General features: G+C 32.3%; 2 protein-coding genes across 3 annotated transcripts in view; one reads left to right on the top strand and one right to left on the bottom strand.

Moving 5' to 3' along the window:
* ATPsynbeta (ATP synthase, beta subunit) overlaps window positions 1-17,262 on the top strand; it is a 48,034-nt gene extending 30,772 nt beyond the window's left edge. The window contains exons 3-10 of the mRNA XM_075366431.1: window positions 1,075-1,209; window positions 1,436-1,597; window positions 4,451-4,635; window positions 10,223-10,381; window positions 11,152-11,274; window positions 11,886-12,098; window positions 13,181-13,360; window positions 16,992-17,262. Coding sequence (XP_075222546.1) covers window positions 1,075-1,209; window positions 1,436-1,597; window positions 4,451-4,635; window positions 10,223-10,381; window positions 11,152-11,274; window positions 11,886-12,098; window positions 13,181-13,360; window positions 16,992-17,108 — 1,274 coding nt within the window. The 3' untranslated portion in view covers window positions 17,109-17,262. The remainder of the gene's footprint in view (window positions 1-1,074; window positions 1,210-1,435; window positions 1,598-4,450; window positions 4,636-10,222; window positions 10,382-11,151; window positions 11,275-11,885; window positions 12,099-13,180; window positions 13,361-16,991) is intronic.
* Window positions 17,263-24,128: 6,866 nt separating this feature from the next.
* The window catches only part of LOC142325067 (testicular acid phosphatase homolog), a 34,384-nt gene continuing 32,362 nt past the window's right edge, over window positions 24,129-26,150 (bottom strand). The window contains exon 8 of one of the 2 annotated variants that reach the window (XM_075366388.1): window positions 24,129-24,241. The gene's annotated coding sequence lies outside the window, so the exon portion shown is untranslated. The remainder of the gene's footprint in view (window positions 24,242-26,150) is intronic. The other variant, XM_075366397.1, reaches the window with a different exon arrangement.

Here is a 26,150-nt window from a genome sequence, read left to right as displayed (position 1 = left end):
TCAGTAAACTGCATTAAAATTGTTTGAAAGCTTAAAACTTTAGCCTTTTTTTTTTTCTTTTTTTTTTTTGTATAATATTCCACTTTAAAAGAGTGAAGGCCACATTTGTCTTTAATGCCCTGTATATTTCCAGAGCTAAGCAACAAATAAATATGGAAATAAATATTGATATAAATAAATACGGAGATTAAAGGATTTTGATCTAGCTTTAATGACAAATTGTGTTCTTTAATTTAGCGTTTTTGTTTTTTTCATTTTGTGCTGATATATTGAAATCTATAATGATTGACAGTGTAACATGATCTTGGATTAAGCTGAGATCAGGTGGTACATGCTTACAATGCAGCATTTCAGTTCAGAAAAATCAGACACAAAAAAAGAAAGTAAAGTTAAAGCCTTAAGGTTTTAAACGATTTTAATGCAGTTTACTGAAAAGATTAGTTTGAAATATCAGGAAAACATCATTTTTGCCCTTTTTTTGATCAACCATTGCCTTACTAGACCACCTGAACGTCTCCAATTTTCTGTGAGCCTTCCTACCGCCCCCCCCCCCCCTGAATGCCTATAAGGAGGCATTATCGCCCACTTTGAAAACAAATGTACTAGGGTATAGTAGTAGAGTTTAGCCAGAATCCCCTTTCACTGCCAGTATGAACTGATGGGGAGCTGATCTTTGCATACTATGAATTTTTCTAAGTCTTCAAGGCCGTTAAATCCTTTGCTCTGTCAAATACCCACAACCTGGTGTAATGTTAAGTTTTCAAAACAGACATCTGAATTGTTGGGGAGAGCCCCACTCAAGGTGCAGCCTGAGTGAAGATAAAACTAATATAAACCGCTTGAAATTGATTTTTCAATATAATTATCAGTTCATTCATTCTTTCATCATTTAATAATATAATCAGTGTATTCATATATATATTCATATATATATATATCCTTTAAGTTGGTGGACTATAACAGTTTTATCTAATCCTGAAAAAAGTTTCATTAATATTGAATTTTTAATGATTGACAGCTATAATACTTAATGTAATAAACACTTAATGCGCATGATGGTTTTTGTTTTAATAGGAGAGAATACAGTTCGAACAATTGCTATGGATGGTACAGAAGGTTTAATTCGAGGTCAGGAAGTTCTTGATTCTGGATATCCTATCAGAATACCTGTTGGTGTGGAAACATTGGGCAGGATTATCAATGTCATTGGTAATAATCTTGATTTTATAAATTTTTTAAATACTCTTATTTTAACTACTTCAGTTTTAGGTAACTGCACATTTCTTTTGTCAGGTTTGTTAATGAGTATTTGAAATTGTGCATAAGTAATTATGTGGAGGTTCTAATTAAAAGGTTTTTTAGCATATAAAAACACTTATTTTACATTAATATTATACAGTTATTTTACATTAATATTTTGGCAATTAATTTTTAGGTGAACCTATTGATGAGAGGGGACCTATTGCAACCGATAAGTTTGCTGCTATTCATGCAGATGCTCCAGAATTTGTAGACATGAGTGTTGAACAAGAAATTTTGGTTACTGGAATTAAGGTTGTAGATCTTTTGGCTCCATATGCCAAGGGAGGAAAAATTGGTATGTGTGTTGGTTTTGTTATACGTATATTTTTAGTTTTAAGCAAAGAAATATAAACTTGCGTTACAAAAATAAACCTAAGAAAAGGTCTGGCTTAGATTTTAATAATGTTAAGGAAAATGCATTTTTCTGGTAAATTTTTATTTTTTATTATAATTTTGACTGATTTCCTCCCCTATAACGAACATAGAGGACTGGTCAATTATAGACGTTGTCAATGTTTATTGAAACCCTGAAAACACAACATAACAAGGTGTAAAGGGTCCTTGTTGTTTTAAAACCTTTTTAACCATTTCTTTTGAAACTTTGTCAAAACTATCAAACAACACTTCACAGTGATAAAAATTAAAATGCACTGAAAAAAAAAACTTCTTAATAAGGGTGTAAAGGGTCCTTGCCATTTAATCATATGGTCACTTAATCATATTTAATCATATGGTCAACATCAAAAACACATATCAAAACTATCAAGTTAATCAAAAATGAAAAAAATACACCTTTTATTATGAAATTCTTCATGGAAACATATAATCAATCTCTTTTTCAATTCTGTTGCCTTGGTTTCCCTTTAGGCCATCTTTTTTTGCTTCTTTTTTCCATCTTCCTAAAGGCCTCTACATTGAATTCCAAGGTACCCGAGGTCTCTGAGATGGAGTCTTCACATCCTCTGTTGTAAGTTGTTGAGAATCTCCTGCTGCTGGCATCATATTAACAGTGCTTTGCTGGTGCAGTCAGAAGTACATCACAGTCTAGACTGAATTCTCTCATCACTGAAACATGTGGGACGGCTGAAGTTCTTGCCCTGTCTGCTAAAGGCCTCTGTGCTTTTGGAGATTTCATTAATGGTTGTTCAAAATTTTCCTTTTCCAGTATTTTCACTTCTAGTTTTGTAGATCTCTCGATGGATTTTTTCTACCTGCACTTTTTTATTTTAGATGTAGTTGGCTCAGTCTCTCACAGTTACTGCTTCATTTGACTATATTGTGTACTAGTTGTAGGCTCAAGGTTTGACTTTATGGAGTTCTTTTCTTTGGAATCGTCTGCATCTGCTTTGGACTATTTCTTCTTGATGGTCATCTCTTCATTTTTTGATTAATGACTTGTCCAACCATATTTGAGAGGACCGGTGCTATTTTTGTTATGTCCTTTGAAGCTATAGGAGCTGCAGCAACCTGCGCATATAATGTAACCTTTGGTGTTTGCTGACGCACAATCTTCCTAGCTTCCATGTTGCTAATCTTTTATATTATATTGACTTCCTGAATAGCTACCTCTTCCTTGTAAATAGGACAATTTTGAAGATCTCGCAGAGTGGTATTCATGACAATTGACCTAACAAGTGGGTCCCAGCATGGGTCATTAGGATGCAATGACTCACCACAGACGCAGATTTGTTTCCTGGTACATCTCACTGCTGTATGTCCAAATCATTGACATCAAAAGCATGGCAACTGAGTCTGTATAATAGGATATACAGCCTATCTTTGAAGTTCTGCTGTAATCTTTTCCAGACACTTCGGTTTATTGAAAGTCAGGACGTGCAATGCAGAGGGAACAACTTCTGTTCCATTGTGCATTCAGTTGTCGACATGCAACAACTCCTTGAGCATGTAATTCTGACAGTAATTTTCTTTGCTGCAATTTTATAAATATACATACAACACCTTTTGAGGTATTTAATGTAACATTCAGCATGACCTTAACGTCTAGTACTTCAATTTTTAACTGTGATGATTATACATCACGACTTCTACAAATAGTCCAACTGCAGTTTTCTTAAGATCCTTTGCTGGACCTCCAGTGGCTTCTGTGATATCTCAAGCTATCACAAAAGGCTAGTCTTCATAAAATTGCCTTCGTTTTTCTTGATTTTTGGAGCGAGTCCACTACTCTTCGATTGAAACTTTGTTCGAACAGTCTTTTCCAAACAGTGAATTTTCTTTCTTACTCAACTCTATGCTCTTCCTTCCTTGTCTTTGCCAGCGAAGACAGAGGCTCTCCGAGGGGTTTTATGTGGGTCCTTTGCCATGAAAGCTGTGGGTGTTGAATTATCCATAACCCTATTCTTCGTTGGTCAATATGTCGTAAGGTATGGGTGGAGAAATGATTGGGCATGCCTTGGGTTATTGATTCTGCCTGGGTTCACCCAGTCAGCCACCTCTCACAAATTTAACCCAGGCCAGGGAGTCGCGTACTGCCTGACCCATGATACTGACATCCCAGAGCTCACACGTAGCAGTAAGGGCTTTGATACCCTCACCCACAGGGCAGTTCCTGCCAAGGACTGAAGTGACTGACATATGCTAGTCGGCGCAAGACTTAGGGAGAGCAAGCTCACAGCAGCCCACCCTCAACTTGCCTCCACAACTGAGAAGTGAGAAGAGGAATCAGAAACTCCCCGTTTGCCCTCCACCCAACGTTGGCAAAACAGATCACGATAATGCTCCCCGCCACCACTGCAAACAGCGAAACTGAGAAGCACAACCGCAACCAGCTTGGATAGCTCAGGACTACCAATCCTGTACTCCGCAGGGAGCTCCTGAGAAAAACAATTTTCCCGTTTGCCGACCTAAGTGAAAGTACCGAAGTACGATGTCGTTGCCTGCCCCAGATGTGTGCGTAGATGTTATTGCATGGACATGGGGTTGGATTTGTCTGGGGCAGATAATGCTGTATGTTATCACTGATGGAACCCCGTGGGCTTGCACAGTTCCTATAGAAACTTCAAAGAAAATAGGGTGAAGGATAAGGAACGGAGTAGAGTAAATTAAGATTACTGGTCTTTGGACCAGTTTCTATAGTATAATCTTTATTGATTTTTTTTTTAACTGTTCACAATTTTTATCTTTTTAGGATTGTTTGGTGGAGCCGGAGTTGGTAAAACAGTATTAATTATGGAACTTATTAACAATGTAGCCAAGGCCCATGGTGGTTATTCAGTATTTGCTGGTGTAGGTGAACGAACACGTGAAGGAAATGACTTGTACCATGAAATGATTGAATCTGGTGTAATCTCATTGAAAGACAAGACTTCTAAGGTATCTGTGTATTACAGTTTCACATTAAAATCTATGAATTTACTTTTTTTAAGTCTTAAGAGATTGATTTTAGAAGTAGGTTGGAACTGAAAGAAAAAATTTTGTTTTATTTTTCATTTATTTGTGTAGTCTTAAAATGTAATATTTATTAAAAGCTCATGTTGTTCTTAATAAGTATTCTCTAACTTCTTTTTATGAACTGTTAGGTGGAGTGAATATATCATCTGAAAGATCTAGTTATTGTAAAACACTATTCATATTTTATGATGTTCATCACATTTAAAGATGCTAAACAATTACTATAATAGAAACAGGTCAAAATATTTCTGTAGAAAAATTGTAATCCGTATCTAAAACCAAACAAGCCTTTTAATTTTCGATTATCAGTAGTTGCTGAGGAATTAGTATTAAAAAATAACTACAAACCCCCAATTTATTTATTAAACAGTATTATAAAACTCTTATAGAGTTTCAAAAAATAATTTCCCTTAAGAACTATGCAGGAGAAAGTTAGATCAAACAATTTTCATTATCTCAAACTCTTAATTCTGATTTCTCACCATGACCTAACAACATAACTCTTACGCAGGGTTGGATAATGTAGTTTTCTTTTTTCAGGGATCAACCAAAGAAATTTTTCTCAAAGTATATTAAGGGTGGGATATCCATGATATTATAGCACTCTTCCAGAAAAATTCATGTAATTTTTGTTAAAAGTTATTGCTCTCTAACCTACTGTTATTTATCAATGAAATTTCTCCATGTTGATAAAAGTAAGATTCCCAACTTTCTAATTGCTGTTAATTAAAACGTTTGTTCTGCACAGTAACTACTTAGAAGATATTTTTTCTTGCAACTAGGTAGAATTGAGTTTGTAATTTAGTCCTTAGTAGACAGGTGTGACCATACCATGTGTTAAATACAAAAATTTTAATTTTGTAGCAATTGATTTCAGTAATATAATTTAATGTAACCTATGTAAGGGATGACACACAGTTTAGTTAAGTAACATGTTAAATTCCATGTGGGCCAACCAGTTGTGTTGGTGGTAGCGTCGTAAGTTGTGCCTTACTTGCTTGTTTCCAGTCATGCTGTCATTTGTGTTCTGTATTTAGACTCGTTATAGGTCCTTGGTACCTATTTGTACCACCAGACATTACAGGTCATATTGCATACAAAATTATATATAAATTGACTCTTATTGTTCATTTAGATTATATAAACGCTCTTTGGTACAATCATACCACATTTTTATTTTTTCCTGCTACTATGGTTACTAGTTCGTTTGTTGACTTAAGCGATGTGCCACTGTACCAGTGGTCTGTTGATGGAAGAAGAATACATGCGTTTTATGGGAGTGTTTTATTTTTGATTGTATGTCTGCAGCATCTTCTATTTTAACAAGGTAAGTTGATAGATGATAAGAAAATCAGTATATTTTAATTATTATTATGTATTACTTTTTAAGGATCTCAAGAAATTATTTTAATTATAGATGAATAAATACAGCATGATAACCTATAAATGAGGTATTGTTTACCTGTTTTTGAAATGCAATTTACAGAAAGTACTATCAATTTGAGTGTTGTGAATTAGTTTAAAAGAATCCTTGAATATTCTAGTTTCAAATGATATATAGAAATATGTGGAGTTTTTTGTCGAAAAGATGGTATAAAATTGAAATCATGAGCCTGCATAAAACTTAGGTTATGTTACTTCCTTGTTGACAGTCAATGAAATCAGTGTTTCTTTCTGCTTTGTGCAAATACTGAAAAAAAGTATATCGAAACTTAAAGTGGAACCTATAATGTAATACTCTTTTTTAAGTTAATCTGATTTGAGGTTCAAAAATTTATCATAGTAAATTATATGTATAAAAATTAAATCATTACATTGATGCATGTAGGCCTTCAAAAAATTATACCTCTTTTGTTCGTATTCTAACCAGAACATTACCAGCATCTGTATATGTTAATAAAAAGCCATCTAATTATATTTTTTTCAATGAATTTTTGAAGCTTACCTTTTTTTCTAAGTGGCCTGCTTATTATTTTGAAAGTGAAAATATTTATTTCTTATTTTAAGTTATTGGACAAAATTGTTTTTATTTTTAGTGTTCATTACTTTTAGCTAAATGGGGTTTCTTTGTTTGAATTTAAGATATGGTGACAAGCTTCTCTAAAAGTCATAATGATGATGACATACTGTTATACATAACAGAAGAAATGGCTGAAAATTCTGATGTAGATGGAGATTCTGATGCAGATAACTTGCCTAGCAACTTATCTCTGTGAATGGTTCTTCTAATGAGGTGGATGAAGTGAAAGTCATTTGTTGATGAGTTGATTGCTGAAGATGATGTGATGTGATGAAGGTTGAATGTGACCATGATCGTGACAACAAGCAACCCCCATCATCATCATCTGAAGATGATTCTGGTAATGAAGACCTTCATTGGATTAAAGTTGGGCAAGTACCTCAACAGTTTTCTAACTTTAAGTATGATGAACCATTTGGAGTCGAGGATAATGTAAAAGTTGACCTTCATAGTCCACTAAAAGTTTTTCAGCAATTATGACATTGCCATTTTTGACTTAATTGTCAGTCAGTCTAATTTATATGCAAATAAAGATAACATACAACTCAGCTTGTCGTTGAGGAACTGAATGCTTTCATTGGCATGCTGATTATAATGGGTTTCAACATATTATCCAGTATATGCCTTTGCTGGAGTACAGATGAACTTTTACAACCCTAATGTTGCAAAAATTATGCCAGTAAAAAGTTTCATCCATCTAAATGATATTGCAAATTGCCTTATAAAAATCACCCAGATTACAGAACGTATAAATTTAAGCTGTTTCAGGACCATCTCGATGCCATTTTCAGAAATATTTCTCATCCCTCTTGATATCAGTTGATGAATCAGTGAAGTGTAAGGGGAGAAGCTTCTTCAAACAATACATGCCAATGAACCTGATAGAAAGGGGTTCAAGATGTGGTAATAACCTGTGCCATAACTGGTCATTGGCTTGGAATGTTCATGAATGAGGGTAAAGAGCCCAATTCTGCTGAAACTTCACTCTGTGAGTGAATGATTATAAGTTGATGGCAAGCACATTTGAGGGGATGGGTTATTGCCTCTTATGACAATTTCTCGTCAAATATTGAAATAATTAAATTATTATTACAAAAACCAAGTATTTATCTGCATTACAATTGGACAAACTAGAAAGCTGTTTCCTAAAAAGATGATAAAAAATTGAAAATGAATAAGATGGAATTTGCTAGCTAGAAGGGGGGACATTGCGGTTTCTAAATGGAAAGACGGTGGAAGAAAATGTGTTTTTTCTTAGCACAATCCAGAAGAGCAAAGTCAAGTATTTAAAAAACAGGGAGTACAAGAAACAATCAATTGCTCTGCAAGCATCAGAGATTATTATATGGGTTCACTCTGCTTATAAGTTGGAAATTTTGGTGATTGTAGATGAAGTTTTTTATTACTTTATTGATACATCAATTGTAAATTCATTTTTATTGTATAAGAATGTGGCAAAAGCGGCTCAACCAAAGAGCAAACACATTGCACATTTGAAATTTTGGCCCCATCTGGGAGATGAGTTGATTGGAGACTTCATCCTGAGAAATCATGAAGAGAAATCATCCTGATGGGTGGGCTACACTTTCAAATGTTAAAAGGTTGGTGAACACTTGCTAGCGTCTGGAAGAAGAATATGCGCATACTGCAGCACAGCAAAGGAACAGAAGCGTTGAAGTATGTGTGTCAGTTACGAAGTAGCGTTATGGATAGAATGTTTCTTTCCATTTCATGCATCATAAGTTAGGTGGTGTTTATATTAGCAATTCTCTTGAATGGTTTTTATATTTTATTTATGTAATATTTTTGAAAGATATATTTTTTATATTAAAAATAGAGGCATTTTTTCAATAAAGACATTACAAGTAGCAATTCTCTTGTTCTTATTTTATTTTTCAAATAAAAAAAGAATGTTATAAAAAATGACTAAAGATTTATATAGTATACATATGAGGTTTGTAAATAAAGTAATGAGACTGGTTCAGAAAAACTTTACTTATAATGCTATTATCATTATATGAATAATCCAATTGTACATGGACAATCACTTTTGAAATAGTTCCCTTGGGCCATGCTACGCTTAAAACTGTTTTTTCACTCTTCATAGCAGTGTTGGAGCTCAGAAACTAGAGTACCTTCAGATGGTTGGTTACATTTTTTTTAATGTTTTCTGTTATTACAAAATGGTATCCCCTTTGTGGTGTTTTTTAAAGTCAGGAATAGGAAAAAGTCACAGGAACTCAAGTCAGGTGAGTAAGGTGGTTGAACTATAGGAATGTTTTTCTTTGCCAAAAACTCATTAATTGAGAGTGCAGTGTGACAAGGTGCATTGTCATGATGCAGCATCCAATTGTCTTTGATGGCTGGTCTCATGCAGGCAACTTTTTTCTGCAGTCTTTCAAGAATTTCTTGTTAAGCATATTGATTTACAGTCTGTCCTGCAGCCAAAAACTCTACAGACAATGTAATTACTATTGAAGAAACAAATTAGCATGGTTTTGATTTTTGATTGTTTCATGTTTGCTTTTTTGGGATGTGGTGAACGTGAAGTGTGCCACTTCTTGTTTTGGCGTTTTGTTTGTAGGTTGTCCTCAAATATCCAAGATTCGTCACCAGTGATAAACATTTTTTTAATAAAATCAGGATCAGTTTCAATTCGCCCTAGAAGATTGCAGCACACTTCCTTCCTGTTGTTTTTCTGTACAACAGTGAGTTTTTTTTTAAAGAAAATCAGGATCAATTTCAATTTGCCCTAGAAGATTGCAGCACACTTCCATCCTGTTGTTTTTCTGTACAACAGTGAGTTTTTTTGGACCAATTTTGCACAAACTTTTTCCATATCCAATTAGTTTGTTAAAATTTGATGGACTGTGATATGGCTTAAATTTAATTGTTCTCCAAGTTATTTGCCAGTTGTACCATATCAAGTCTTTTATTCACTTAACATTGTCACTTTTTGACATTAACGGTCTTTCAGAGAGTGAATTGTCTGCAATTTCTGGCCATCTGAAAATGCTTTAAATAACCTAAAAACTTGGGCTTTTGGCAGAGCGTCATCTCCATACATACTTTAAAATTTTGAATAATTTTAAATTTTTCTATAAATTTTTCTTTGAAAATGGTTACATGTCCAACAAAATAGGTGTATTCTTTTTTGGTCTATTCTAAATAAATTAATATAAAGCTTAATCATATTTTTAAATTTACTCAAGATATAATTATTTGTGCCTAAACATATATATCATTTAAAAACCCCCTGAATATTTTTGCAAGGTAATTACAAAGGAGGTGGGCACTAATAAGGTTAATTTTCAATTTTCATGCAAGTAACTGTGAAAGAGAAGGCAACAAAAATTTAACTTGAAAGTGAATCTAAAATGTAGTATGTTAAGTTAAATTTTTGCTATTAATTATGCATGTAAAATTATTTATTTAAAATGTAAAAATTTATTTAAATAAAATAATTTGATCACTTATATTTTTTCTTAGGTTGCGCTAGTATATGGTCAGATGAATGAACCACCAGGTGCTCGTGCAAGAGTTGCTCTGACTGGATTGACTGTTGCTGAATATTTCCGAGATCAGGAAGGACAGGATGTATTGCTGTTTATTGACAACATCTTCAGGTTTACCCAGGCTGGATCAGAGGTATATTTTTTGATATCTGAATTTTAGAACATTAAAATTACTCTGGAATGAAGTATTGATATAATTCTTACCGTGATCATTTGTCTTGTAGTAGTTAGTTTAAAAGAAAGATGATCTACAGCAAGATTGTGAAATCAGTGTATTCGCTCTCTTGTGATTTAATTGTTAACCCTTGTGTTAATTTTTACTTAATGGTTGTGAGATTTTTTTTAATACTCTAAATGAAAAACAGTATTAATAATTACAAGATTCATCATAGTAGTTTGTTTGGTTTTTCATTAGTTGCTCTAAAATTTAGAGTAAACTTAACACGATGTGAAATCATTATACAAGTTATATTTGTAAATTAAATGAAGTCATTCAATTTACAAATATAATGTGTTGAGATTTGATGATAAAAAAATATATTCAGAAGCCTTACAATATTTCAAAACTGAGGTATGGTTACTTGATATTTATATGATGTATATGACAGTTATAATTTTTCACATCTTATGTAGTTCAGTCCATCGCCTTCACTTCTTAAGTTTTATTAATAAGTAATCTACTTAAAATGTTAAGATGAAACTTGAAGTTAAAAATATATCATTGTTTGAATATAAATTTTTGTTAAAACATAATTTTCTAATGTTTTGTTGTGACCAATTGTCAGAATCGATATGTACTGCTTAAGAATGATTTAATTTTTGTGGTATACTTCAATAATATTATTTACAGAAGTTTATTTTATTTGAGTATTGTTTTTATTTTTAATTATCTTTGACTTTAAGGTATCAGCCTTGTTGGGTCGCATTCCATCTGCTGTAGGTTACCAACCTACTTTGGCTACTGATATGGGTACCATGCAGGAACGAATCACAACCACAAAGAAGGGTTCCATTACTTCAGTACAGGTATTTTTTGTCAATTTCTTTTGTCATGTAGAATTTGTAAAAATTACTTGCTGATTTATAAAAATTATATATATATATGTATATAATTAAGAATTAATTTTTATATATCATTAAGAAGCTGTATGTGAAAATTCTGAAGTTAGAATTTTCTCAAGGGTGCTGTTAAAAATGAAGGGACTGAAATTCATATTTTTAATTGGTTTTAGTCTGGAATGGTTATGCATCTTGACCATCATTTTGTGATTGTATGCAATGGAATGCAAAGTTGGCATTTATAGATTATAGAGTTTATAGATTCTCCCTACGGATCGCAGAACCTGGACAGTGTCCCTTGCTGCTGGATGATTCTATCGGGCGTGTTTTTAAAGGTTTATTTTATGACATGTCTCATTTTTCAATTTTTGTGTTATTTTGTATTTTAATGAAGGATTTAATTGCATTCCAAGTGATTGTATGCTGTGATGCTGTTGAATCCTGGTTTAAATGTAGTTTAATCCTAGTTTAAGGTTTATTAGATTTGTAAGTATACTGGTATATCAATTTGATTATGGTTTACAAGTAAGGTTTATAATTAATTGTGATTATCTTATATGGAATTAACTAATTTACAGGCCATTTACGTACCTGCTGATGATTTAACTGATCCTGCTCCAGCCACTACCTTTGCTCACTTGGATGCTACCACTGTATTGTCACGAGCCATTGCTGAGTTGGGTATCTATCCAGCTGTAGACCCTCTTGATTCAACCTCACGTATCATGGACCCAAATGTTATTGGTGCTGAGCATTATAATGTTGCTCGAGGTGTTCAAAAAATTTTACAGGTGTGATAGTATTTTTGGTTTTATATCAAATTTGATTTACTTTATAAATTTCAGTCTATAGAAAAATAATAAAATGGTAGTTTTTCTTGTTTTCTAAAATCTTGTGACATTGTAGAAGAGTCCATCAAGAAATGCATGAGATTATATTAAAAACTATTGAATAAATATGTGATGTCCTTATCATTACTCTTCACATAGTACTTAAAAAAGAAAGATAATTGAGAAGCAGTTTTTTGAAATTACTTTCACGTTAATTTTATTGCACAGAATTACCAAAGTTCTATGTACCATATTTTTCCATATTTTTTTATATAGTTTATTCAGTATTTTAAGTATGGAAAAAGTTAATTAGTTTGTAGTTTAATTTGTTTGCTTGGGCAGCCATGGTTTTACTACTAAAATAGCTTTTAATATTAAATAATGTGTAAAAAAGCTATTGTTTAATTATTATTGTACTTTGGTTAAAGTCTGAAATAAGTTTTGGAAATTTATATATAAGACATGTTGAAATTTAAGTGTTTAGTATGTTGAAATTTTGAATATTAAGGATAATCACACCAAAATTTTAGCATTTCATTAATTTTTAATGTTATACATTGAATTTAAAAATTACAGTGCATATAATAAGCACATTAAAAATAATTTGTCAAAAAGACAGCACTTGTGTGCTGTTCAGAAGAACAAAGAATTGTTCAGTGGAATAGGTTCATAATCAGTATGCTTGAGTATGTAGGGACTGGTTCAGTCTGTAAATTAGTTTGGGAGGATAAACTATTCAATTTAACTTTTAAATTTCAAATTGCACATTTATATTACTTTGGTTCACACATATAAGATCATTGCTGTGAGTGTTGATTAAAATTATAAACTTTACAATAACAATAAGTAATGTAAAATGTCAGAACATGGTTTAATATTTTAACAATCCTAGTTATGTAAAAAAAGTGATATTTGTTTTGAATTAATTTAATTAAGTTTCTGTGCAGATTGTGAATCAGTAGTCCCACAATGGGTAAAGGTATAAATTTCTACTTTTCATATAAATAGATTGAAAAGTTTTTTAAAGATTATTTTTTTTAAAGGACTACAAGTCTCTTCAGGATATCATTGCTATTTTGGGTATGGATGAATTGTCTGAAGAAGATAAGTTAACAGTAGCCCGTGCCCGTAAGATCCAAAGATTCTTATCTCAGCCTTTCCAGGTGGCTGAAGTTTTCACTGGTCATGCTGGAAAACTTGTACCTCTCCAGGAAACCATTAAGGTTAGTATTTTTAATTACATTACCAACAGCTTTTATCAAGCTACTTTAAGAGAATATGTAATTAAGATCTTTGTTTGTGCCTGTAACAGGATAGCTAATAATGTTTATCAAACTAGTATCCATCTCAAATATGTAATAAAATGTTAGAAATTTGAATAAAATTAAAGTTGTGGTCAGTAGGTACAAAACTGGAAAAACTTATATATTGTGCAAAACAGTGCACAGGTATTTCACAAAGTAATGGAAATAATTTCAGGTTACGTTCTGTTACAAGTTTATAATGAAAGTTAGCTCTATAAACATTATTATTACATTAAAGAAAAGTCTGAGCCAGTTTTGTTTCATGACACTATTTTTGTATCTTGGGAACTAGTTCATTTTGTAATAAATATTTTACTTAAAGAAAGAAACCATTAACTGCCAAAATTTAAATCCTACCTGTTCTACCTGTGCACTATACTTTAATATTTTCTAAGTATAATTTTTGTTAATTTTAATTTCTGAAGCGTTTGCTTTATTCTTTTTCTGCTACTTACACTCTAGAGGTTGGAATAAACCTTTACTGTAAATGTGCAAACTCTGTTGGTTATAAAAGTTAATATTTATGATAGAATTAATGTATAATGTGTCAGATTCACATACTATTAGTATTGACGTTTAGATTAGTTTAGCTCAAACAAGTGTTAGGTTGACATAACCTACAAAAAATCCGCCAACTCTAGGCTAGGCTAGTTGGTCAAGCACAGCTAGTTTTTCAATATCTAGTGTTGAAATTAAGTTGGCAATAGATTTGAGTCCAATCTCACTGGGATCTAGCACGACTTTTGGACAGATACAGGGAAACAGCAGTTTCCTGTATCGCTGTTACACCCTTGTTTCACTGTTGAGAGCCCCTGAAACACAAACTCCCAGGATTCCAGGCCGGACCCCCTCTGAGCGACTTTTGACCCCTCATTTTTTTTTGCTTGACAACCTTCCCTCCCTTGAAAATTCTACTTTTTTTCGGGGACTTGATAAACAGGGTCAAAAAATTTTGACCAAGAAAAGGTTTTTAGTTTTTTTCTGACTAAGTGCCAAACATAAAAACTATGGCAGACCAAGAAAATGTCAAAAACATTATCAGCTGCTGTAAAAACAACAAGAAAAAAATTACTAGGGGTACCAAACCTTCCAAGGAGCTCCTCCGACTCGGAACCAGAACTATTGGCTCTAGATTAGGTGGCTAAAAAAAGACAATCTGCTCCCAAGGCAGGGGAGAAAACGACCACAATAAGTCCAAACACATAATCACAAACAATACATTGCCACCTGGGGAACTCAGCATCAAAGTACCAGATAGGTGGGATGAGAACACATGAACTGAGTATGACCCAGATTAAGACTAATCTCAAGAGGCAAAAATCAGCATCTCCAGTGGAGCTATCTTCCGCTGGCAAGAGAAGACCAACAGCAGAGAGACACAAGCAGCACTGATTCTCACGCCTGATACATCAAAAATAGATCTGTAGACCATAATACATAGCTCATGTACGAAAGCAAAATGCTTGGATGTTCTCATACAATCGCACAACATCATCAATGAAGAAGTTAGGAAGGCATCTTCAGCCCTATGTCCACAGCTCAATACATTAGAGCTTATGATGAGTAGTGCCACTCAAACACACACTGGAGAGCGCAGGAATTTCTCTGACATTATGAAGCACACAGTGTCAGAAGAAAAACTGCTAGAGGCAGTGGACTACAACTGGCCCACAAATGTAATGGTGCAACTAGAACTAGTTGAGAATCTACTGAACGACAATATGGACACATGCCACTTTGTGGATCTGGCAGATAGAGGGGCTCTGGGGAACAAACATACAATACCTGCCGTAGCTGGCGATGTTGTGGAGAACAGGCAACATGACAAATATAAATACCAGACATCTAACTCTGTTTTATGACACCACAAGGTGAAACAAAGACAATATGAACAATTTTACTAGCATTGCTAAAAATAAAGGAGTAAGCACTGCTACCAGTGTTCGTGCTGCTGGGTAATAAGCTAGGTCATCAAGTGGAGAGGATGGTGCTGCTCTGTACACCTTTGGGCAACAATAGGTGGATGAATCAAAGTACTTGAATCAAGAGTCACACAAACTGCGAGATGGGAAGCTCCACCAGCAAGACATGCTACTCCTGCTGGTGGAGAAGCAGGAGTAGCATGTGGAATCGTAGTGGTCCTGACTTTACTACAGGTTGTAAAGACTACGGTGGCCAAGGAGGAAGTAGGTGATGTGCTCTCCTTTAGAAAGGGAACAGGGGAGGTATTGCGCAACTGAGTACAGGGCGTAGAGAAGGCTGTCTCTAAGAACAGTTCTCAAGGACAAAGCCACTGAATTACAGGTGGATGTCAGGTTGAGGGACAGGAAAAAGATAGTTTAAGGCGGAGGTGGAAGCAACTGTGAGAAGTGAAATTTTTAGACTGAAAATTACATAAAATGTTTGTGATGTAAAATGAAACATTGGTATACAGAGACCAAAAAAAAAAGTTTTACATTATGAATTCTTACAAGGTTGTGTGGTCAACAAACTGAATTACTCGTAGATTTATGCTGTTTACACAGGCAATCTGAAGAAAATTATCACATATGTGGGCAAAAATTCTTGAATTTTGCACACAATAATGCTTCAGCTATTAATAGTGATTATTTAGCTAAGCAATAACACATACCTGATGTCCAGCCTCTGTTTTCTTGATATGTGGGCACCCTGCTACTTTTTCTGGTTCTTACCGATAAAGAAAACAATAGAAGAGGTCGCATCTCTGGGGGATTACTTTGTAGAGGACAATATTAATATTGAAAAATTAAATTGTATTATTTTTATGATCACATCTCATATATTAATTGATTTTTCATTTGTTGTAAGTGCTTCATTGTCCTTTAGTCAGTTAGAGATCTAGACTAATGAAATAAATTCCAAGGCACCTCGAGGGAGAAATAATAACTTACAATCCCTTGCAACTAACAGTTGTTTTTCATATTTTTATTGGTAATGTTTCACATTCTGTAGAAAGTTTAATATTTTCTCAACTGTAATCAATAGGCCTTTCTCATAAAAGGCCTATTCATATATGTTTATCAGTGCTTAAACTTTTAGATAATCTGATATCACGCTTTCCCAAGTAACATTTTTATGTTAATTCCTCTGCACCATTACTTCTTACAGTGTCAAGAGATGGGTCCAGATGTTTATAATTTGGATGATTATACCTACACCTGAAGTAAAGTGAATGACCACCTGTGACGAATGATGGTTTATAATAGAGTCAATGAAAGGGTTTTACAGACTGTTTCACAATTTGTATGCCTTCCCTCAGCAGCTTAATGAAATTTCATCTTTGTAATGCCCAGGGTTGTTACTGAAGAGCACAAGAACAAACAAATGCCTTTAAAGTATTAGAATCTTAAAGAAGTAAAAGAAATTATCAATTCTTTTACTTACCTTGCATGGGTATTTATGTAACTGACCTTGGTAATCCAGATGAATTGAGAATACCTAAGTGTAAGAACATAAGAATATTTTAATAAATAAAATATTTATTACTAATAATTGTTATAGTTATTATTCATAGTTATTTATTTTTCAGGGATTTTCAAAAATTTTGGCTGGTGAGTATGATCATTTGCCAGAGGTGGCTTTTTACATGGTTGGCCCCATCGAGGAAGTTGTTGCTAAGGCTGAACAGCTTGCTAAGTCAACATAAAGATGTTCTCAACGTATGAATTACTGAAAAATGTTTGTTTTAGCAATATAAATTATACCAGATAAATGAAACTGTGCTTGATATAAAGGGGGGAAAAATTATTCTGTTTGATATTAAATAGTTATTAAATTTTACTCACTGTTTTTTTGTATAATTTTGTTTTAATTTTTTTACCAGTTTTTCCTCCCATTCAATTAGTGTTATTAGCTTATTTTGATAACTGAATGATAGTAAGCATTACAAAGGTTGTGTAAAACAAATTATTTTTAAATACATAATTATATATTAATGTTGACAAATTTTTAAATACATAATTATATATTAATGTTGACAAATTATTGAAGAAAAAAGAAAAAAATTGATAATTATACAGATTAGAATTCAGCTTTAGATAATGCTGTGGGACCAACAACAACTGGTACACATTCTCCTAGAGATTGTGGTCATTGACGAGTTGATACAGTGTTTTTAATCAATATAGATAACCTTAAGCCACAAATGGTCTCAACATTTCTTAACTGTGCACACAAGATGGGTATAACACTGTAAAATATCCTGCATTCCAATTTCCAACCAGGCCTGTACCTCAGTGAAATTATTCCAGTTCCTGAGCTACCTGTGATGTATGTTTCAAAAGCAGTGATGATTTTGAATTATCTTCTAATAAGCCACATCTTATATCACAAGGGAAAGTCAAGCTGAACTGCGGATCAAATACTTCAGGCTCTTTCTTAATCCTTTATTGCACAATAAATAGTTTTGAATGGGACGCCAAGCTAGGGATAAACATTTTTACTCTCCATTTGTAAAAGAAATAAATGAAGGATACATCTGCCTGAAAGAAATTTCCAAATGAAATGAAGTGAAGGAAAAATTAAAGAAGGATTATTTGTGGTCCTCGAATAACAGAGCTGGTTAAAAAAGATGATGTATGTAACTCGGTGTTAAATAATGTAGAAAGTGCAACTTCATTTAAAGAAGTCTGCAAACAAAAACACTATGAACCTTTTCACAAAGACATGTCGGTGATGGAAAGCCACTATAAAGGGAAATATTCGGTATGTGCCGGAGGCTATTTATAAAAGAAAAGCATCAGTAAAATTATTCTAACACAGATATAGCCATGCAAAATTATAAATTTACAAATTTTCCATTTGAAGCGTAATTTATTTAAAAGAATTTAAGTGTTTAGCTGAATAAAGCTGAAAATTGGAAAATTTTGAACATCAAGTGGAAAAATAAAATGTTTGCATGATAGCCAAAAGCCTATTTATTTATCTTGTTTTCATATAGCCATGCAAAATTATAAATTTACAAATTTTCCATTTAGCTGAATAAAGCTGAAAATTGGAAAATTTTGAAAAATAAAATGTTCGCATGATAGCCAAAAGCCTATTTATCTATCTTGTTTTCAAGTTGTTTGTCTCGACATTGGTTCCTATTTCTGGATTCCACAACTGTCCCAACAAGAAGCCCAAAACTGTGCAGTTCATGCATTTCCATTAAATTAATATGCTGAATGTTTCTATTAATAAATAAATAAAAGAGGACATTTTATTTTTTGTAATAAAGTTTTTTTATATTAGATAAACATTCCAGTATATGTTTAAAAACATCTTGAAAAAGTGTCTTGAATCAGTTTCATTTCAAATTTCTCACAGCGTTTGAAATTTTGTAACTTCACCATAGGAGGAATTAAGATTTATAAACCAAATCATATTCTCTTCTATAATGAATCGGCCTAATCAGTGATGTTCTACTTGCGTACATTAATGTGTTATTACACATTAATTAGGACACCCTTCCTGGGATGATTATGGTGCTTTTAGATGCTTGATTGGTGTTGATTCCAATATTTAAGTGGTGCTGAATGTCAAACTACAGGTGGCTAATAACTTTCAAATTGTGTCTTAAAAATCACGGGAATGGAAATGGGGAGGCTTTTTTTGAAAAAAACAAATTATTGCTTTAACTTTCTTAAGTAAAATAATGAACAAAGTTGTTGATATCACCGGCCACTGGCCCAGGGGGTGAAAAAAATGGAGTTAATTCCTAGTTAATTCCTCCCTTAATAGGCACAGTAACAACCAAATCATTTTAAAGAGGTCGTTAGTCCTCTAAACATTACCAAAAGTTTTTGATATGACCATACTTTTACAGCTTGGGAAATTGAAAGAAGATGGAGCTTGTAGTATGCTAAACATGTGAAACCTTTTTTCACATGCAACCATTGTTGTATTAACTTTAAGGTGGAAATCTTTTTTATCCCTTACTTAGCATCAGTGAAATCTACCTCTTCGCCTTCATCAGATGTGTCAGCCTTCTCTAGCTGACACATATTGAAACTATTGAATGAATATGTGATATGTAAATACTTCTCTTCTCTCTATATATGCACTCATCACTAACAGTTGCTTGCAATATAGTCATTCCAATACTTTTTGTTGTCCATAAAACATTTGATCAATGGATTTCAGGTTTCTTTTGAAGATTATAATATTGCTATCAAGGTCTATCTAATTAAAGTTTACCACTGAATGCTGCAGAAATATGGGTTATAAGAATGAGTACTATAAGAATGAATTTACAGTATGAAATCTGGAGAGGAAGGACAAACTTATTTATTCTGATATTTTTATAATCACTGAAACAAAAGCAAATGGGTCTATTGCCTTTCAGTGAGGCTGAACAGTTTACAGTTCAGTATCATACAATTCTGAGGATAGATGAAGCTTACTGTTTGTAAGCCTCTACTAATAACTCAAATTTTTGAGCATTTCATTTTGGTTGCAGCTTACATTTAAGCTGAAATAATCAGGAATAATCAATCATCTTTAGTAAAAAAGCTGACTTCAGATAGGGTTGTTGTGCTAACAGTTCTTCTGTGGTATACTAAAAGATGAAATGGATCGGTTTTAATGAATTGTTAAGAGATGCTTCTGTCACATAAAATATTAATTTCAATAAGAATTAATATTAATTAATATTCTTATTAATTCTTTTAGAGCGAAAATTCAAAACATCAACTCGCATTAAAAAAACACAACACTACTGCTATACAATGTACAAATATTTCAGGAAACTATCTTAATAAAAAGAATAACCAAAATATGGTAAACAATCATATTGTTTACCATATGATTGTAAACATATGGTAAACAATCATATGGTAAGATTGTTTACCATATGATTGGTAAACAAATGTATGTATGATTGTATGAACAATCATATGGTAAGAGCTACTCAAAACTGTTCAAAATGAATTAAGATTCTTTGTATGTATCCTATTCATGAGAATAGCCTGTGTGCCGGTTGCAATAGAATTAAATGTAGGATGCATGCTGTACTCGGGCTTTGGTCATCCGTCCGCATTACTCTATGCAGGCTATACTCTGGTATGCATTTGCCCTGCCAGACTGTCTGAGTAAATGGAATCTCACACGTAGTACTCTACTTTCCACATGGAAGCACATTAACAGAGTTTTACAAACATGTTTAAAGTTGAAAGTCTTAGCTTTAATAAATTAAAAAGTATAGAAGGATGATTGGATTAGGTTTACTAATAGTACTTTTGACATTGTTCAGCAACAAGTAGTCATACACTATTATTTTATAAGCATGTTTGGTTATGTTTATGTCGTGAATAGTACTGAAGTGGACACTAACATTTGTTTTAAATTGTAAACTGTTATTTACTAATCGTGAAAATTGATGAAAGTAAACTGAAATTATTCAGTTTACTTCAATGAGGAGTGATTTGGGAAGAGTTGTAAGATTATATAGGAAGCCAGATTTAATGCTTCTGACCGTAATGAAAGTGACAGTGAAAATGAAGTGTGTGTATTTCATGATTGGACAGAAAACTTAATACTTGACTATGTAAGTAGTGACCTTTCTGTTGATTCTTCCCATGATAATGACTGGATGCAGACATTTGTGAAATTTTATGTGAAGGAAGCAATTTTGATTTTTATTCACTATTTTAATAACTGATAGTTTTACAAACTAATATTTGTGCAGAACAAAAAGTAAATGCAGGTGGACTTTGTATATATTCTAGATTGAGCAAATGTATACTGACAGATCACAAAGTTAAAAATTTCTTTAGAATTATATTTGGATGGACCTTGTAAAACTTCCATCTATAGCTGACTCTTGGAATAATCAATTACTTTTGAAAACAGTATTAAAAATAATGACACATATTAGATTGAACTTTTACTTCAAACTGTTCATTTCCAGGCAATATAAAATTGAAAAATGTGTGTCATGGCCAAAAGAGCTCTTATTGATGAATCTATTGTACTTTACACAGGCAGGTTAATTTTTGAGCAGTTAGGTGCTGTTCCCTAAATCTATTGGGAATTGAAAAAGGAAGAAGTCATTTCAAAGAGTTCAACAAATGTCTTTGTTTTAAAACTGAAGGTTAGATGTGTGACCTTATGCTGAACCCAACATTTGACTCAAATTATTTGGAAGTTTCAGTTACAAGTAAAATGAAATTAATATAATTTGCAAAATTAGCTGTAGATCAACTGGCCTCTTACAACTCTCCAATTAGGACTCTTAATTGGTATTGTAAACTGGCTTTGCAATATAGGCATAATTAATGTCCACACATGCAGGCAGTTAACAGAAGAAAATTGTCAACACAGTTCAGACAGTCGCTGTTACTTTTTGTGACATGTGCCTAAATAACTTGACCTCTACTACAAGATGATCACAAAGATATGCAGTGGTAAGTGTGGACTAATACACTCATCAACATCAAATAAAAAATTAAAGTTTCTTTGTTGTTAATGATATAAATTGGTATTCCATTTATTATTTTTTAATTATTGAATGAGTAATTCAATTTTCCTTCTGTGTCTATTTTCTGTTTATTATAATGATTATTAAACATTTTTTTTGTTTTTTGTTATTTTAGGTCATGTAATAAAACATGGAGAACTGATATTCACTCTGTATGGTTATGGTTTTTAGAATTGAGTTTATCCACTTTTTGGGGATTATCAAATAAGGCCTAGGTTTATCACAAATTTCAATAAATCATGTATAAAAAAAACTTGTAAATACTATTTTTACACTATTTGATTTTTATTTGAATTCAACAATGTAATGCTAATTATAATTTTGTGGAAATTCCATATGGTATCACACAGTCTAGGAAGCCATGAGATTCCACTTGGAATTTCTGCAATTAAGGAATCAGAACAAAAAGAAACCTAAAATACAGTTACTAGTCTGCATACAGATATCACAAAAGTAAAACAAAATCTGTTAGCCATGTGGCATGTCACACTGAAATTTGATTGGCGTGCTTGGTTAAGCACATAAAGTTTGGCCAGTCAGTCAAGTTGTTACAATCTGTTTAATTACAAAAAGTTTGAGCAGTTAATTATCACCCATAACACAGGTTGCAGATTATTTACAATAAAATTTGCTTAACTAATACATATCAGTTGCTCTCATTTAGAAAGCTTTTGAGATAAATGAAAAGAAAGAAAAACAAAACAAAAACAAGTCTTTATATTCAATATTTTTCAAAATATTTTGTATTAAAGGTTTATTTATGAACTCTTCTTTACATATAAAATTGATTTTGTAATAAATGCTCTTTTGAAAAATCAGATAAAAAATTTAAGTTTTTGTGTTGTTAATGATATAAATTATATCATTACAAATATATAATAATTATAATAAATATATAATTATTGAATTAAATATGCTCAATATGCCCCCCTTGGAATGCATGGCATGGCATATGTCTACACGGTAGTTTGAATTCATCTCGCACCTTAGCAAGCATTTCTCTATTCGCTGCTGCTGCTGCTATGATTCCGCAGTTTGACTGCTGTAGCTGGAAGGCGAGGCACATAGATGGAATCTTTTACAAAACCCCACAAGTTAAAACACAAAGTGAGATCTGGCAATCGGGGGCCAGTGATGTAAAGCAGAATTTTTAGGTCCCATATGGCCATTCCATTGTTGAGGGATCCTATCATTCAAAAATTCTCAAACATATAGACTCCAGTGAGGTGGTGTTTTGTGTTGCTAGAAAATGAAATTTTCTAAATTGATCTTAACTGAGGAAAAAGCCAGTTTTCAAGTAAATCAAGATAAGAAACTGTACAAAAAGCATTAACCTTGGGAGAGTTTCTCTCATGCTGTAAAATTTATGTGGCTTCTTTGTACCCCATAATCTAACATTGTAGCGGTTTGCCTTTCCACTTTAATGAAAAAGTAGCCTTTTTATTAAACACTATGCATGTTATTCATCTTCTGCTACCTTGTTACGGTTGAATTCATAAAACTCCACAAGTCATTGTTTGTCACCTTCATAAAGAGGTTGCAGCAACTGAATCTTGTACAATTTCATAGCAAACATGCTGTACATTTCAAGCAAACATGCTGTACATTTCAAGCAAACATGCTAGATAGACGTTCTGGGAATGTTTACTTATCTAACGGCATGGTGAGTTGATTTTCAAGGACTATGTGAGAAACTCTGATGGATATGCTACACATTTTTGTTTGACACACAGGGTCGACCACTTGATTTTCCCTTATACAGATAACCCATGTCTTTAAATTATCTACACTACTGCCTAATGTTCTGAGCAGGAGGTTCAGCACTGTATTCACTATGAAATTTGCAGAACAGTAATTATGAACTTGCACTGTACAGTGTGTGTAACACAAAATGATGTATAGCACAAAGTTTTGATGCTACCCAGCAGCAACCGTGTGAAACTTGAGAGTTCCTCTTTCTAACAGTACTTTGCTCGTTTCTGAATCTGATTTTAAAATTTCATAACTATTCAAGTATGAAATTTTAAAATCTGATGATTCAAGGACATATATATTTCAACACAGCATTGATGTAACTGTGCGCTTGTCAGTAATCCACCACATTGTCAGAGGTAAAATTTAAAATAGGTAATTAAATTATTGGTAATTATTTATTATTAAATAATAAAAAGTTAAAATGAAAACGGGGAATAAGAAAATGAGTCAAAATCTGCTAAACTAAATTTTACTTAAAAAATTGATATCAGCATTTTCACATACAGCCTTTACTAATTTGTAATTGAATGCTTCCAACAGATCAAGCTGAGAATTTGCACACTCTTCTGAAACATTAACATAATATATTAAAAAATTTATACATACAAATAAAATTAAGAAGATAATAAAACAATACTCATTTATAGTGGCAATATCTGCTAGATATTTGGTAAGATAGACAATTGCTGGAATAAATGTGTAAAGATAGTGAAATTCAAAAACACAGTTATACATTCATAACTAGAAAGAAAAGTGCTTCAACTGGATTCATCATGGTTAACATATTTTAAAAAAGAACAAGCTGTATGCACATTTAAAACGTTAATAGCCCTCAAGAACATTTTTTTAATTGTAGAAATATTTGCACTGGTAATAAGATCTTGATATTAGTGTAGCAATTTCATGAAGTGGTACTCCACTTCTATAATTAACAAATCTTAGTCAACAAGATTAGTGAATGATATCTGTAATTACAAAGGAATAATTGTGTCATCCTTTACCATGACATAACAGATAACATTTAGCTGTCTCTGTAGCCTTAAAATTATCATTCCTTGATTTGATACAGTATGAAGAACATTCATCGCACCACTTTAAAAATGTTAAGTAGGGATGTATAACAAAGTACTATGAAAATGTCATCAAATGTTCTTGTATTGATTGCTAAGCCACACATCTCTAAGGTCCCTTTCTAAATATTAAATTGGGTGGAGCCTTTAGTCATGGAAATGATTCCAGTGGTTTGGAAGATACTATCACATTCAAGAATAGGAAGTTTTGAAAGATTTTTTCTAAACAAATTTGAAGGTTGTACAAAAGCACCATTGGTGGCATCACTCACCCGCAGATCTTCTAATTATATGTACCTTCCATTTGTTTATGTACTAAGTTGAGATTGTTTTGTTTTCTTATACTGCAATTCTTATTTCAAATTAGTTTAATACTATTATAATTACTCTAGAGTAATATTTCAAATAAAAAAATTCTTTTCAATTTTTAACATGATATTTATGTAATAAAAATTTTTCAAAAATGTAAATATTAATCTCTTGAAAAGAAATTAAGTTAAATGATTAACAAATTAAGTTACTTAATTCAGTTATTTACATCTGACATTAATTCAAATAATAAAACCTTTTATATAATTGTTACCAATAGCTAATGCATAATGGCAACTGTCTCCTATACTACTGTTTTGGCACACTATTATAATAAAATAGTCTGTGTTTATTATAGTAGAATTGTAAATGAAAATTAATTACACCTTTAAAAGACCTAAAACAAGGCTTTGGTATGATTTAGTTGATAAAAATCTTTTGACTTTAAATTGCAGTTAAAATGAAGTTTTCATAATTTGGTTTAGTGGAAAATAATAATTTAAAAAAAATTATTACTAATTGAATAAAAATCAGTTAAAACTAACACTGAATTGAAGAAGTCATCTTTAAAAATTATACCATTAATTACACTTTAAAGTACTTAATTTCAATTTACTATTGCGATAAATTTTAAGAAAGGTATGGCTTGACATGTGGCTATGATTGAATAACAGAAAATTCACTAAACTACCATCTTACATACACTTATTACTAATGTTCTGAAAATTCCCATTATTGTAAATTTCAAAGAACTGCTTAATATAGCAACAGTTTACTTTAATTGATATAACAACTATTCTAACAATCTGCAACTTTCAAATGGCCTCAACCAAACATTCAGTACAGTACATAAAATGATACGCGAATAGTCAGGCACATTTCAAGTATAACAGCAATTTTTTTTATATTTTGATAAATACTGCCTTATGAACTATGCTAATATTACAGTTTCATAGTCTGACATCACTAGTGACATTGTTCCAGGGGACCCCAACAACCGAAGTGCAGCAATAAGGCGTTCAAGCAGTCAGGGAAAATTTTAACCAGTTTTGTTACATAATCAGAGAAATTATTATGTTAACCTATACCTGTAATA

Source organism: Lycorma delicatula, chromosome 1 (genome assembly GCF_047948215.1).
Source record: "Lycorma delicatula isolate Av1 chromosome 1, ASM4794821v1, whole genome shotgun sequence".
NCBI classification, from domain to species: Eukaryota; Metazoa; Arthropoda; class Insecta; order Hemiptera; family Fulgoridae; genus Lycorma; species Lycorma delicatula.
The sequence above is the reverse complement of the archived record's forward strand: the minus strand, read 5'-3'. Positions and strand labels throughout refer to the sequence as shown.